Raw genomic sequence first — 15880 nt, 5'->3', positions numbered from 1 at the left:
TTACCTACAGGCAAGATAATTCGTCAGCCTTAAATAGTACAGTACGGCATCTTGGAAAGGGGTATAATTTGTATTGGCAATTTCACTGAACAAAACTATGAAACTCGATAGTATTTCTTGAACTCCCTTTGCCTGGCATCAGTTTTTGTAACGTAAGGCGCTAAAGGATCTCTACCGAAGGTTTGCTCTGGAGTCAGCGTGCCACTGAACATCTGTAGAGCTGCTTGTACTGTCGGTATAACAACGTTCACATCAACAGCAAAAGCCCTGTACAATAATAAAGTGCCTGTCAGTCAGAAGTCTCGTATTACCTTATTAATCTCAAGAGGTTAAGAGATGAATTACCTGGAATAGGATGCGAATTCCAGGAATTGACTGCGTATCCAAGTCCCATCTCCACAACTTGCCTTGTAACCCATGAGACGTAGAATTTTGTCACGTCATGCTCCATATGAATGATGCCGTTATTTTCCATCTCACGCTTTATGGGATATTGGTTCGGCAATTCATTTCTACCCAAAGCTGTTCCACGGCATGATTCTAAAGAAACAGTATAGAACAAAATGACTGACACGTAAAACTATCCTACCTGTTGGCCCAGATTCACATGAGGCGAACAAAATTGCAATCTGAGTAGATCCAAGTGGGTCAAACGTCGAACTTAATTCAAATCTAGATCTACTATCTCCTTCAGTTGACTCAGCCGAGTCAAACGTCGAACTTATGTTATGAACTTAATTCGCTCAGTTTAGTTCGTCTCGTTTGACCTGAGCCAAGCGACATTAAATTCCACAAAACCTGATGAAGAAATTTGCTGTTGCAGGTGTTTGAGTCGTTTTTTTGCTAATTTGTGGATTGTTTTTTCCTTGAAATCGCATTCTACCTATTAATATTGTTACCACAGATTCATTAGCCTAATTACCTACTTTGACTGTGTCTCTATGTATGCCTGTCTGCTTGCGTTATTTTGCATGCTCTTCATGTGACTCTGAACTGCCAATACCAAGTAAAACTCTCTGCCATAGTCGACTCGGACTTGGTCAAACATACCAGGTGACAGCAAAAAAGAAACTGAGCCTAAAAAGCTTGTGTTTGCTTTGAAACAACTTAATATAATTTTATATACCTTTCTCTAATGCACACGAGGGTTAATTATAACGGGATGATAGGCTAACCTGAATACATCCCTGTAAATGATGATATTATTTTTAAAGTCATAACCGATTTGCCAGTTATAAACGAACTGTAGCCATCCACGGCTATGACCTCGGTGACGCCATAACGCCCAGGTTTCTCGTTCTGGTCAAGATTAAGTTTGTGCCCAAAGTATTCAGCGAAGTATGGCACAGGATTGAGGTGGCGAGTAATCGATGTCTGCCGTTCACGGTGTTGTTGGGGACACGGAGTGGGAGTGGGTTATCGAAATGGGTACCGTCGGGTAGCAGTGACGTTACAAAGGGAACTAATTATTTTATAAATAGTGGAAGACAAAATAGAAAGAAGGTAAGTTACAGTTGTTCATCCAAAGACTGGACAAGCCCTATGGACACCTCTCCCAAGTTCCAGGTAGAACCAAGTTTTATGAGAGTTAAACTACATAATTTAATAGCATAACGTTCAGAAGCGTAGTTCTCGTTAGTCTCATTGAAGTCGTCACGCAACGCCCCTCTCCTGATCAGTGTTACGTGACGACTCACACAAGACATAAGTTCTCGTCAACAAACAAACAAGTCGTTTTTGGCGGCAGTATTAGCTTGATTTCTCCCCAAGTATCACTTAAGCAGTTGCCGATTATTTCTATGATATTTCGAAAGGAGACAGTAAATACATGCTCTCACCTTAGCAATTCTTGGTTTTCATGTGACGTAGTCATATTCAAAAATTAGAAATTATCTTTCCTTTTGAGGTTTTAGTTTCTTCTGATAAAAGACCCTAAAGGAACGTGAAGTTTGACAATGTTTTAGCTCGACAGAGTTCTTCTTTTTGTAATAGAGCGCTCCAAGCTTTTGCGTTGCGTGACATGAAAATGGCGGCCCGAAAAGACTGTCGCGTAGGTCAAAAGATGAGCTATCGCTTTAGTTTTTGCTAAATAAACGGTGCTTGCACTAGAAGAAGCATTCATTTGAATGTTTCGGAGCTCTAGAGTGAAAATTTTCGTTTCAATAGCAAAACTCGACGACAAATATTTTTGTTAATGTACGGCCGCCATGTTTGTGCCCCTCCGAAGGGCACAAACATGGCGTCTCCATACAAAGCTCTATAAATTAGGGTGACACACTTCTGCGAATAACGGGTGAATAAAAAACAGCAGAAACCTGATTCTTGGCGAGGTTGTTTATATAGCAATCATCTATCATATCCCATATTCTTGAATTTATTTATTGAGTGGTTACGATTTTTAGTTTCGATCACATGGCTGGTAAAAACAAAGAATTGCAGAAGAACCACGTTGTATCCTTGCCTTAATATCCCACTTACTTCTTTGTGTGTTTTCGCTTGCTTTTCGACAAAGCTCCTTTATGTAACTAGCAGTCACTACTCTCTCAATCCCCGCCACCTTTCGAAGGTCCTGCCAAGAACTGGCGCATTCCCAGTCCCTCGACGCGGCTTGCGCGTATGCGGCCATTAAAAGCTAGATATTTCAGTAAATCGTTTGCATGTACATTTAAAATCACAACAGCATGTTTAACAAGATCGATGACATTTCTCCAATTCACCGAAATATGGAAAACGTAACAAAAAATAGACACCACTACAATTTTTCCATTTTTTGCCAAACATACGAAAATAGAAAATTCAATAGACTAAATGTCAATTTTCTGGTTTTTTCGTGGTTGATTAAAAGCGGAAAAATAATAATAAAAAAAACAGAAAATGGCCACAAGTATATTCCATTTTGGCGTTTTTTCAGTTGATTAGGAAAACGGAAAAATGGAAAATGGACAAAAATATCGTTTTTAGCCATAAACAAGATTTTTCTAATTTTAGACTTATCTTTAAATTAGAAAAGTGGAAAAATGATGCGTTTTTACTGGCCCTGTGCTAATTTAACATTTTTCTTGGTCAGCTGAAAATGAGTACAAACAGTTTAGTTGAGTAATATTTGCTTATTCCATTTTTCAAGAAAATTGAAAAATTGAATTGGCCGAACCCTGCACGGACCCTGGCCGCGTCACCCAATTGTTTACATTCCAACGGTGGATTTTAGGCAAAATTTATGAGAAACACAGGTCTAGGCGCCCTACTTAAAACTGTTTGCCCATAGAAAATTACGGCAATATTTTGGTACTATAATTCGCCTGCAACACATTGTCAAATTTTGCGTGTCTGTTCAATCTCGTTTCGGGCTCAAAACTAACTTCGATTTATTTTATTTTTCGTTCAGTGGTACCATGAAGAACTGAGCTGAATAAAGATATCGTTGAAAGGTTCTCAAGAAACTGTTGTGTGGTGTGCAATGCGATCAAATACTCAGAAAATTCAGCATAACTGGAAGTAGATTTTAAGCCCAATCGGGGTGTAATCGTTGTTTGCAAAATTCTTCCAAAAAAGCTGTATTAGCAGAAACTAACTATGGTCCGTTTGTTTTCTAGCTAGGCCCAACCTATGGGCAAAAAATGTTCGACTTGTGCCGGTGTTTAGTCTATATTTGTAGGCAGTGGCTCTTAAGATATATATTCACTTAGCAATGTTTCATTTTTATGGAAGCGATTTGATATTTAACGATGATTGAAGTTTCTAGAAGTTTTTATAGCGCTAATTACTGTAAAATATTAATTTCGATATTTTCCTATTTTTACTCAATTAACTGAAATTCATCCTGGTCAGAATGGATTTTATTTTTAGCATTAGTCAATAAATCTTTAGTATGAATTTTTTGATTCTGTTTAAATGACTTTAAATAGCCCGTGTTGATAAAACGAAGAATTTCACAGCTTCGTCTGAAATTAGCATACTTAGTAGGTGTCAACCACTACTTTAGTAGGTGTCGACCACTAATTGCAGGTCATTATCATATGGAGCGTGCTTATGCCAAACATTATCTATTTAGTCTCTCTGGTTTAAAACTCTTGCCCTTCACTCAGCGATGTTTTTTGGATATTTTTCAAAGCAATGACTGTGTATGAAAATTATCTGTGCTCACACTTAAAAAACATTTGGTCGTTAAGTGATCATCGGATTCTCGGGACACTTGCAGATAACAAAGAACAAGTACACTTGAGGTTTTATCTGTGAACGTCGACTCTAGTGGAAGTTTAATCCAGACAAAATTGGCGAACTTTTAGGACATAATATATTGCAAATTTCGAGCATATATAGACCGTCGAAAAAGTTCGGAACTAGGAAACAGGACTGGAACTAACCGCAAGGAAACAGGAAGCAAAGTGTATTTGTTGAAGAAGAGTACTTGCTATCTGACATGACACGAGACAAAAGGCATTGCGAAAGTTAAGTAATACTTAAAAAGTCCGCAATTCCTTTATCCAGCAAGAGAAATAAATATTATAGTCCTCATTTGCGTTCGTGCAGTAATTTTAAAAATTAAATTGTGGCGGTAAAAATATCGTTTAGATGGACACTGTCGCGATATGTTTGCCTAAAACTGTTATAAATTCACGAAATGGTCCCCAAACTAATGTAATAAGAACTTAATTAGCCCTAACTAAATGATTAAAAGTAATTTCTTGAAGAAAGTCCACACTGCAGCAACATTTTTGTAAAATTTCAACGGTTTTCGAGCCATACTTGAACCTTTGAGAAACTGACATCCTGACGCTCTTTCATATCACCCATATCGCAATCTGTTTGCATCCTCGCCATTGTTAGCCATCCTCACTTCCTAGTGGGTTTTTTTGTAGAGTACTGCTCCACAAAACAAAACCGTAATTGTTCAGCTTCCAATGAGCGATATATGTTTTTGAGATTTCCAAAATCATGCTTAAAATGGTGGCAGTGTCCCTTTAAAATCGGTGAAAAACAGAAAGGAAACGTAGCGTCGACCTGTCTCGGTTGTGTCGGATTTTGCTGTGCGAAACATAAGAAGGAACTTTGCGTAATATTGTGGGTAGAGGAACAGAATAAAAACTGTTTCATGTTTGGGCAACTCTGTCCAGGTAAATGAGAAACACAGGCCAAGGCGGCCTACTTAAAACTATTTGCCCAGAGATATTTTTTGATTTTCAAACAGTTGGGTGTATGGTTAACCCGTAGAAAGCGGTTTTCAGGCATTTAAAGTTATAGCCCATAGAAAATTATGGCGATATTTTAGTGCTATAATTCGCTTGCAACACATTGTCAAATTTTGCGTGTCTGTTCAATCTCGTTTCGGGCTCAAAACTTAAACTTCGATTTATTTTACTTTTCGTTTAATGGTACCATGAAGAACTGAGCTGAATAAAGATATTGTTGAAAGATTCTCAAGAAACTGTTGTGTGGTGTGCGGTGCGATCAAATATACTCAGAAAATTCAGCATAACTGGAAGTAGATTTTAAGCCCAATCGGGGTGTAATCGTTGTTTGCAAAATTCTTCCAAAAAAGCTGTATTAGCAGAAACTAACTATGGTCCGTTTGTTTTCTAGCTAGGCCCAACCTATGGGCAAAAAATGTTCGACTTGTGCTGGTGTTTAGTTTATATTTGTAGGCAGTGGCTCTTAAGATATATATTCACTTAGCAATGTTTCATTTTTATGGAAGCGATTTGATATTTAACGATGATTGAAGTTTCTAGAAGTTTTTAAAACGTTAATTGCTGTAAAATGTTAATTTCGATATTTTCCTATTTTTACCCAATTAACTGAAATTCATCCTGGTCAGAATGGATTTTATTTTTAGCATTAGTCAATAAATCTTTAGTATGAATTTTTTGATTCTGTTTAAATGATTTTAAATAGCCCGTGTTGATAAAACGAAGAATTTCACAGCTTCGTCTGAAATTAGCATACTTAGTAGGTGTCAACCACTACTTTAGTAGGTGTCGACCACTAATTGCAGGTCATTATCATATGGAGCGTGCTTATGCCAAACATTATCTATTTAGTCTGTCTAGTTTAAAAACTCTTGCCCTTCACTCAGCAATATTTTTTGGATATTTTTCAAAGCAATGACTGTGTATGAAAATTATCTGTGCTCATACTTAAAAAACATTTGGTCGTTAAGTGATCATCGGATTCTCGGGACACTTGCAGATAACAAAGAACAAGTACACTTGAGGTTTTATCTGTGAACGTCGACTCTAGTGGAAGTTTAATCCAGACAAAATTGGCGAACTTTTAGAGCATTATATTGCAAATTTCAAGCATATATAGGCTGTCGGAAAAGTTCGGATCACGGAATATTCCGCGTCCTTTCCAGCTGTGATATAATAGCAAACCGCAAGCAAACAGGATTGGACCTAACCGCAACGAAATAGGAAGCAAAGTATATTTGTTGAAGAAGAAAGTTTGCTATCTGACATGACACGAGACAAAAGGCATTGCGGAATATGAGTAAAACTTAAAAAGTCCGCAAATCCTTGATCCAGCAAGAGAAATATATACTGCAGTCCTCATTTGGGTTCGTGCCGTAATTTTAAAAGCTATTTTGTGGCGGTAAAAACATCACTTAAAGGGACACTGTCACGATAAAATCGCTTAAAACTGTTATAAATTGTTATAAATTCACGAAATGGTCCATAAACTCATGTAATAACAACTTGATTAGCTCTAAATAAACTATTAAAAGCAATTTCTTGAAGAAAGTCCACACTACAGCAACATTTTTGCAAAATGACCGACTGTCATGTACAGGCTTGAATGGAGTTACAACCTTAGCCTTGCAGCTGAGTACAAGATAGAAATAAGTGATTCAAGGCATGTCCTGTTTATATATCTTATATTTAGGTTACATTTTGTCTATTGAACTAGACAAAGCATATCTTGATGGTGGTTTTCATGTTTAGGTTAAACTAATGAAGTTGTCTCAAAAGCCTTATTGTTACTGGCATTGTCCCATTAAACGTGCCCACCTGTATCGGATTATAGCACGCACAGTGAAGGTTACTTCACTCGCAGCGTGAAGTACTGGTAAATATAAAATCGTTCATTTCTTGACTTGAATTATGAAACAAATATTGTAAATAGATTTTTTCCTGACCAGGAAAGGATTTGACGTTGTGAGAAGAATACGAGTAATCATTGATTTATTTTTCTCGGTACTATGCTATTCATTATGTGCTAATTTGGCATAATTTCTATGTAGTAGTCAGCGGTCAAGCTTCAAGTTAGTATTAATGTATGCCTCAGAACAAAGAAGCCTTACTTGCTACAGAGGGTTACCTTATCGCGGAACTAGATTGACTTCTGAGGCACAAAAACCGGAACAGAAATCTCTATTGCAGTAAGTCATGTTTGAAGGTAGGAATTTATAACACCTGCAGCTGGATATATGATTTCATTAATTCGGATATCCAATCCTAACCAGGCGAAGGAAAATGAATTATTTCTGAAACCCGTTCCTTGTCGCGAAAATACCTTAAGTCCACATTACATTTTTCACAAACATAAAGCCCAACCACAAATGAATTTTTATAGCAAAACCAAATATTTGAAAATAGTGTTAATGTTAGAATTTCTCAGCTATGTTCCCTCCATTTATTTTCAATAATTTCAATTAATCAACCATTCAACGACAAGAGGCATTGTTGCCAACCGTCTATAGAAAAAAAAAATTGATTTCATTAGCACGTTTCCTTTATTCTATTACATACAGAAAATATATTTCAAATATTATTTCCCATTGTAAATGCAAACAGATGTGGCCTGCAAACTTCTAAGTCGTGACAACACGCTCGTCTCCGTTTGTGTTGACTATCAGCACATATGGAAGCTAAAACAAAGTAAAGGCCATGAAATTCATTTATGCGTAACACGCAACAGCAACCATACGTAAACGTTCCAAGACATCTTCCTAGAATGCAAGTTAGTTTTTACTGATATTACGACAAACAGTGTTCATGGACTTATTACAGATTCGCTGTTTTACGTGCTTAAGCAAGTTATTGCCGTTGTCAAGGATGCTGAAGTTCCGTCAGGTTTTTTTCCAATATTCTGTTTCCCCTCTATCGGAATACATTGGACTATGGAACTGAACATTCCTTCTCACCAAACGCCTTTGTAAATAAACGTCAACTCTTTCAATATCTGGAGAAAAGGGGACCCGCGAAAAATTGTGTATCCCATCGATCGCCCGCTTCTAAACGCCCCAAGCTATAAGAATTTTTGCTCCTATGTTTTGTTACTGATGAGATGAAAAAAGTCAGTCGAAGCTTGGTTTTTGCATGTGTTTATGATGCAAATGATAGTAGAAGGTTTCTGTTCGGTATTAGAATTTCTCACATTAACAAAGGTCGACTGTTCAGGACGCAACTTTTTCCAGCTTTCGCATGAATAATAAGTGCTTGAATTATTATGACCTGTTATTTTACTAATGATTGAAGTGGACGAGTGTGTCTTCTTGGGGTTTTCGCTTTAACTTCAAGAATACACCACCGGGTACAGTTTTACATCCTTCCACAGTGGAATATTTTGTTTCAGTTAGTCCTTTTTCAGCCTCATATTAGTGAATGTAATCGTTTATAGTTCTTGAACTTCACTGACAAATATTTCCCAGAGAAGATTTTAACTTATCGACATATGGATCCCTGAGGATCTTGCGGATATCTTCCTTATTCCATTTAGTAAAATTACTTTGCCGTTGATGTTTTTTTAAATTACTTGTTGTTGAATGTTGATACTGAGAGAAGCACACAAGTCTTGAATTTCAAAAGATGCTCTCTATCCTTCGATTAGCCTGCGTAGCAAGCGTTTCCGTGGGGTTCGGGAGCAAAGAATTACCCCGCGAAAAATGGAGCGCGTAAAAGAGGGGGGAGGGGAAGGGAGGAAATGCTTGCAGACAAACTCCTGGATTTTGAAAAACCGCCCACTTGGCCTTTCATGCCTGAGTGCGCACAGTGAGATTTCATGCTGTCATCGGCTGTCATAAATTAACCAATAAAATCTTTGGCCTTCCGTGGCGGAAGTGAACTTTCGAGGACACGTGTTGAACCAAAACAAACTTTAACTTTTCAAAATATTTCCGAAACAACAAGCGTACGGTGGGCATGAAGAAATCTCGATGAGTCCGATCTACCAATGTAAGCATTGTAATTACAATTTCAAAGTTAAATTTGGTAATTTAAAATCAAGCTATATTTCTACGGAAACTCTTTTCAGTCCGTTTAAAAGGAAGGACTGCAAGGGTGAAGGTTTAGCACAAATCTGCCAGAAAGTTGGTGTTGAGGTGGTAAAATGTGAGAAGTATTCAAGTCGTGTTTGTAATCCTTGTGCTCGCAAGATTCGAAACCTTGGATCACTGTATTCATTCGTCCAGGAAGCTATACAAAGTAAAGTTAGTCAACTCCTACAAAGTTAATTCTAGTAAAGAAGCGTTTGCTGGACACGCTTGAATTTGGGCAGGGGAGACTTCAAACATCTGAGAAGGAAAACAACGATAATCCTGACCGGTATCTGAATATAGATAATCTTTTCGGCGAAGGCGGCCTCCAAGTCAAAGTTGGTTTTAAAACCAACTCCGGAAATGTTCGCTTAAGAATTCCCCACGACGAGAAGACTAAATGTTTGGTAAAGCAAATATGTGACAAAAACTAACATGTAGCAGCTAACACTATAACAAATCATTCAGAGTTGTACCCAGAGGTTTTAAATGCTGTCAACAAAAATGCTTTCAATGAAATGTCAGAGTACCTACACGATAAAATCCGAAAGCATGTTGCTATGTAATGAGCCAGACGAAATCACTTGGTTTTCCAACACAGTATTCTTGGAGGAAGTAGGTGCGAATTTTCTGTCCCGTGGTTTATTATCTTGTTCTTGGCGCATGTGGCATTCAAGAAAGTAATGTTAAAATATAAGGAACAGCTGCAAATACTGTCACTTGCTTCTGCAATAATGTACAGGCTTCGAAATCCCAAAGCGTCGGCATTGCACTACAGGATTTCTACCGTACTGTTCCACAGCGGTGCAAAACGCGAAGATCTCGTAAGACTGAATCGCTTAGGAGTCTCTATGTCTCTTGTCGAAGCTCACATCTAAATCCCCGTTCGGCGAGAAAAGTTAAAGCTTTTTGTAATCAAGCTCTGAACGCGTCTACTCCTTCTTCCGCCATGTTGGATTCTGGCTCACCTTTGATCAACACATGTCAAAAATGTTCGACTAGCCAAGTCAATCACGAGCGTCGTTCGCTGGTGAACGGGGTTTTCAAAATCCAGGGGTTTGTCTACAAGCGTTTCCTTCCTTCCCCTCCCCCAAGCCCCTCTTTCTTTTTTTGGCTCTCGCCCCATTTTTCGGGCGGGCAAAACACCGAAAATCCCCTTCCTCGGTCTTTCTTTGCTCCCCAACTCCACGGAAACGCTTGCTACGCAGGCTATCCTTCGATGTTTTTGGCGGCATTGTTCGTGGCGATCGAAAATTTAGTTTCAGGCTCCTTGATAGTAACACTCTTAACTTGACTGAAGAGTTCTTGTTAAATAGTTATTTGAATTGATCATGTCTGTTTGATTAAAAGCAAACGCCTTCTGAAATGTATACGTGTATATGCACGAACGTAAAAGCAATTTTTTTCAAATCCTTCAATAATTAAGCATGTGGTATGGATAACCGCATGAGGCCGAGTAAAATTGAGGATTAAAATCACTCGTGTTTCCGGAAGTTGCCGAAATTGTAGTACGTGGGCAATTTCTGCAACTTCCGAAAACACAAGTAATATTAATCCTCAATTTGTATAGGTAATCGTATGAATGCGAGTGCAATTAAGGATTTACACTACGAGTGATATTTTAAAATTCTCTCAAAATTGTGCGAGCCTTTAGGCGAATGTAATTTGAAATAATCACAAATATTGCGAGTTATGTGAATCCTTGATTGTTCGTGCTTTCACACGATTACTCCTCTATTATAAGACTGAGAAATAAACGAACGCAAATTTGCACTGCAGTGCAGATTTAATATTAATAATAAATTGGCCTGCTCTTGGAAGGAAGTGATTTCCTTAGTCATAGCCTCTTACGAAGAATCATGCGATTACTTGTTTATAACACAGACGGTCAAATTTCTTTTATTAAAAAGCAAAACTTGCGGGTTGCGTAATTTTGTAGGAAACCACTTCAGTGATCCGTGAGTTTCAGTGAGCTGAAAAACGCACAAATCAGCTGAATGAAACTTTATTTTTGAACAATGTAATGCGCCTGAAAAACCCTCGACTTAATGATAAGACACCTCTTTGGGCAAAGTTAAACTTGATTTAAACGTTTTGAAGACGATTAGAAGTTACTCGGAATCAGATTCCTTAGTGAAGATCCTCTTTTATTATATGGCTGTGTCACACAAGGACTGGGAACTAGCGAATTCACGAATTTGATTGGCTGGAATCGGTATTGAAAGCGGTCTATATTTTCCCGTCTAGACAGACACCTAGACCGGTTACATTTTCGGGTGAAAAAGTTGCAAACTAAAACGCAAAAATATTGACTATTTTCTTCTAACAATGTTTATTTATGGAAGAGCCAAAAAGCCTGAAGAGAAAAAAAGTAAACGGCAAACTTTGACAAGATTAAGTTCGCCTCATCGCCGTTCGCGAGAAAAATGTCAGTTAGTACAAATCGGTTATATTAAGCGAATTAAATTGTTCTTGTTTGCCATAAAATAAACATCTTATTAACCGAACTTAGTCGGTCAGTATGGGAGAATCTTGACCTCGGTCGTGCCGTGTACAGACCTCACTGCGTTCTGTCTGTACTCACTACCTCGGTCAAGATTCACCCATACAGACCTCCTGCTCGGTTAATAAGAGCTAAGTATGGACCATGCTTAGCGCCACTAAATCTGGGTGAGCTTTTCTCAGCCGTTTGTTGCAGCTACAATAGGGCCGGGAGCGAAGAAGCGACAGAGGCTGTATTTTTAATAAACTGTGGATAACTTTGGTGGTCACAACTGATTCAAGACACTTCCTGGATGCGGAACTCTGCTGTTAGTTATTCTTGAAATCATTTGTTGTTCTCGTTGGCCTCCGGAGTCGTGGCCGTCAAGTCTTTGACGTCTGATTTTTTTTTTTATTGCGCATTTCGGTGCACTGAAACTCCTTTTAGCGTAATCTTCTTTGCGCTTTGGTTGGTAACTGCTCAGTTAAGAGTAGGCGTCTTTAAGTGGTGAGTTCTCCTTCATATTCTTTGTTTCAATGTCTTTGCTAGTTTTGCTCTTTGGTGTTTTCTTGTACCAGATTGGTAGAGATAATCGATTACACCGAAAGGTAGAACTGGCCGTTCGTTTTGATTTCTTTGGCTCGGATTTCCACTTCTCTACTCCACAAAAACATTCTTTGGGTGTTAAGTGTTTTGCTCCTTTCCTTAGTTCTTCAATAAATTCGCCAGTCTTCTAAATACGAGACACCACTGTTGCAAAACAATAGCAAAGCATTTTTTTTTCACCGTTGCCTAGCTGCCTAAGAGCCAATCATTTTCGAGTAACTACTGAAAATTCAGTAAGAGCATTACAGGAATTTCCTGGAAGTGGACCTTATGACCTAATAAAATGAAAAGACAACTTTCAGCCTTTCATAACTCATTTTCCAAGTTCAGTGGCTTAAAGCCACTTTGATTTGTGAGACATTGAATATCCTTCCATTTTAATGTTACGTTTTTTCCAGACGATTTCATTTAATACTTCCTGTTTGCTGTGAAGAGCACTGCAATTCATTCTTTGCCAGGCATATAGAACTTCTTTGTAAAAATCAATTGGTATATCAAATTTGGAGGAGAAACAGACCGCCAACTTGCTGTAAATAAGAAAGAGGGTTGTGACTCCAACTTAAAGTTCCATTGCTGTTACTTAGGCTATGTTCACACTGCCCAAGAACGATTCTCGCTAGGCACTAATGTGAAGGCACCTTTTTTCTAAGTATTCACACCAGAATTTGGGCACTGAACCCTTGCCTGGGTACGAAGTCTCGCAAAGAGACTTTACTGAACACATTTCAGGGATGTGGATTTGCATAAAAACATGCAGTCTCGTTTTCAAATTTCTATGCCTACTCTGTAGAGAATCTTGGAAAGGGTTGACAATCAAATATATGGAAAGTTAAAAACGTGACCGTACAGTTTCTTTAAAACGTAAGTTCTTTTAGTCGCGTGTTTTAAACACCTTAACCTTTAACTGCAACATAACTTTCTGGTAGACATGTACCGGTAAATGGTCTATTGTATATAAGGACATAAGCTTTCGCCATGAGCCATAGACACGTTTAATTAAATGGTGTAAAAACTATAGAAATACAATATTCGCAGTATTCAGCATGTCTTGACCTTGAAAAAAATTGGGTTTGTCCTCTTTCCGGCTTGAAAACTACACAAGTTGGGATGTGCAGTTCGAAATTTCCATACGATTTCTGTATTAAAAATTTACCATGGACCTTTTAAACTTTTATTACAAAATGTGGCAACCCCATTAAAACACCAGGCAATCGAAAACCACCGCGCTAAAGCCACAAAATTCTGTATAAATTGAACTGAAATTCTAATTAATTTAACACTTCTATTGATGTACCACTAACATTTCAAGTATGTCAGAAAATCATTCAAAACGCCTAGTACTAGCCAAGAGCAATTATTGGAGAAAATTGAAATTGAAACAACCGCAGAGACATTTCGGCTGCTTTTCTTGTTCTCATAACTATTACTCCTGTCAAACGTTCACCCAGTTGTGATTGAATAGACTCCTACGGCTTGTCACTGGCACAAGGCGGTTGTTACTCTGGCAATCAACTTTTTTAATAGAATAAATTACTATGGTAATTTGAAAACAGAGCTGGTTCAAATTCGGTACGGTAGATCAGCTGCAAATTGAAAGTTATTGCAAGGGCCCATTCCTCGACTATTGAGGTAAGAAAAGTGACTGCGGGTTTCATTCAAGAAAACTGATTTTGCTATATATCGTTCATCACCGTTATAAAATTTACCGATGCTATTATAAAACAAGACGAGTTTGCTAACACAGTTTATATTAAATGCGCTATTTGTTGTGTCTAATAGGTAGAAAGTAAGTGTCTTCTACAGACAATTTTTCTTCGTTTCGTTTATAAAAGAACGTGGCTTTAACAAAGTGGTCTCGGTGAAGTCTGGTTTATGTTATGTTAACGTTGCTGTAGGTGCAGGTTGGAATTACGCGTTGCTGATGTTGAATATAGGCCAAGCACCTGCTTGGATTGTCTCAGACAAAGACTATTGTAAACCAATACGGTTAAAAGCGAAAACAAAGTGAATACGGTATATAGTAATATGTGACCAAATGAATTTGGGTCGAATGTTGAACACAAGAACGGAATTGTATATGCTGCCTCTCAGGAAGGTTCGATTCGCACTGAAGTTTTGGACTCAACGGGGGGGGGGGGGGGGGGGGGGTTTCCTCAGACTAAACGTAAACAAATCCCAGCGGATAGTGATTAACGTTTATGAAAGTCTCAAAATTTGATTATTAACAACAGTATTCAATGTGGTAAAGTTTCTGATGATAATATGGGAAAATTGCTTAAACGTTTTCTTTTTTTAGTCTTAGCCATGAAGCAAAATGATAATCGCTAAATGCCTGACACTTTGCATTCATTTGAAGTGTTATTAGTGGAACCTTTGTGAAGAACCGTCATGTCTCCATCTTTGAGAAGTCTTGGATTTTTTGCTGTTCTGTGCCTGCTCTCCCTGAATATGGTGACTCCAACTCAAGGACTGACTGAAATATCCATAGGTGAGTTGCATATCGTGACAAAGTTTACACCGTGTGAAGGTCTAAAAATTAATCCTCTTTGTAATGATAGCTACGCAATTTTTCCTGTGTCACTTCAATGCTAATTCTTAATATTATGTGGTAGACTATATCTGATTCTTGATCTGTTTTCTCTTTGTTCGTATGCGTAAAATGTCCGCTTGACAGTTTTTCGATCTCATAAGGACGCTATTTCTTAATCTCCTTTGGGAGTTGACAAAACATTTTGGATGTGCGCTAATCGCTAGACGGTGTGACGAAATTTCAAGTCAGCGTTATATAACATTTCTTTTTACCGTTAGCATATGCTTATAACTAACTAACATCAACAGAGAGTTCTAAAGGGCGATGTTTAACTGATCTAGAGTTATAATGAAATGTGTATGGAGATAAAAGCTTCGATATTGTGAAATGTTTGGGATTACCAGGTTGACTGGGTTGACAGAAAGCTTCCTTAAATATGCAGTTGTTTATGAACACAGCATACGGTGGTTTTGAAGTCATTAATAATGCACAGGAGAACATACGGCCAAGGCTTTTAAATTCGGTCTCTAATATTTGAAGTCTTAAATAAATAAGAACGGCGTTATTTAATCATGGAGCTTTCATTTAAAGCAATTTAGATATTTGAGTGAACTGACATATATAACGTGACATATATGACAGCGGTTGAAATTCAAACAAAGAATAAGCAATAAGTGAAAGCTCTGTAGGGTTTCTGTAATCTATGGATGACTAATGATAACAAAAATTTTAATTTGTGATAACAGAAAAAAAACACCTTTCAAATTTCTTTTGTAAAAAAATTCTTCGTTACTGCCCACTTTTCATAATGGCCCTTTCTATATTAAAGAAACATACGAAAACTGAATTGCGACTTTAAAACTCGAATTAACATTCTGTGCTGTATCTAGAAAGAAGGAGGACAGTATCGAACGAACGTGTTCCGGCAGCTAGAAGCAGGACGTGCCTTTTAACAGTTGAGAGAAATATTAGAAATTCCAGAATGTGGTATTGCTGTGTATATCTACGAGCC

At 37.8% G+C, this 15880-nt stretch overlaps 1 protein-coding gene and 1 pseudogene across 3 annotated transcripts in view; one reads left to right on the top strand and one right to left on the bottom strand.

Moving 5' to 3' along the window:
* LOC149115315 (uncharacterized) lies at positions 1-1416 on the bottom strand (annotated as a pseudogene).
* A 5867-nt stretch (positions 1417-7283) lies between these two features.
* The window catches only part of LOC110051417 (glutamate receptor 1-like), a 32447-nt gene continuing 23850 nt past the window's right edge, over positions 7284-15880 (top strand). The window contains exons 1-2 of one of the 3 annotated variants that reach the window (XM_089284865.1): positions 7284-7392; positions 14695-14826. In XM_089284865.1, the coding sequence (XP_089140991.1) occupies positions 14727-14826 (100 nt within the window). In that variant the 5' untranslated portion in view covers positions 7284-7392; positions 14695-14726. Of the gene's footprint in view, positions 7393-13867; positions 13968-14198; positions 14434-14694; positions 14827-15880 lie in introns of those variants that run through there. The other 2 variants (XM_089284864.1, XM_089284866.1) reach the window with 2 other exon arrangements.

Source organism: Orbicella faveolata, unplaced genomic scaffold (genome assembly GCF_042242905.1).
Source record: "Orbicella faveolata isolate gen_17 unplaced genomic scaffold, um_ofav_v1 contig_13, whole genome shotgun sequence".
NCBI classification, from domain to species: domain Eukaryota; kingdom Metazoa; phylum Cnidaria; class Anthozoa; order Scleractinia; family Merulinidae; genus Orbicella; species Orbicella faveolata.
The sequence above is the reverse complement of the archived record's forward strand: the minus strand, read 5'-3'. Positions and strand labels throughout refer to the sequence as shown.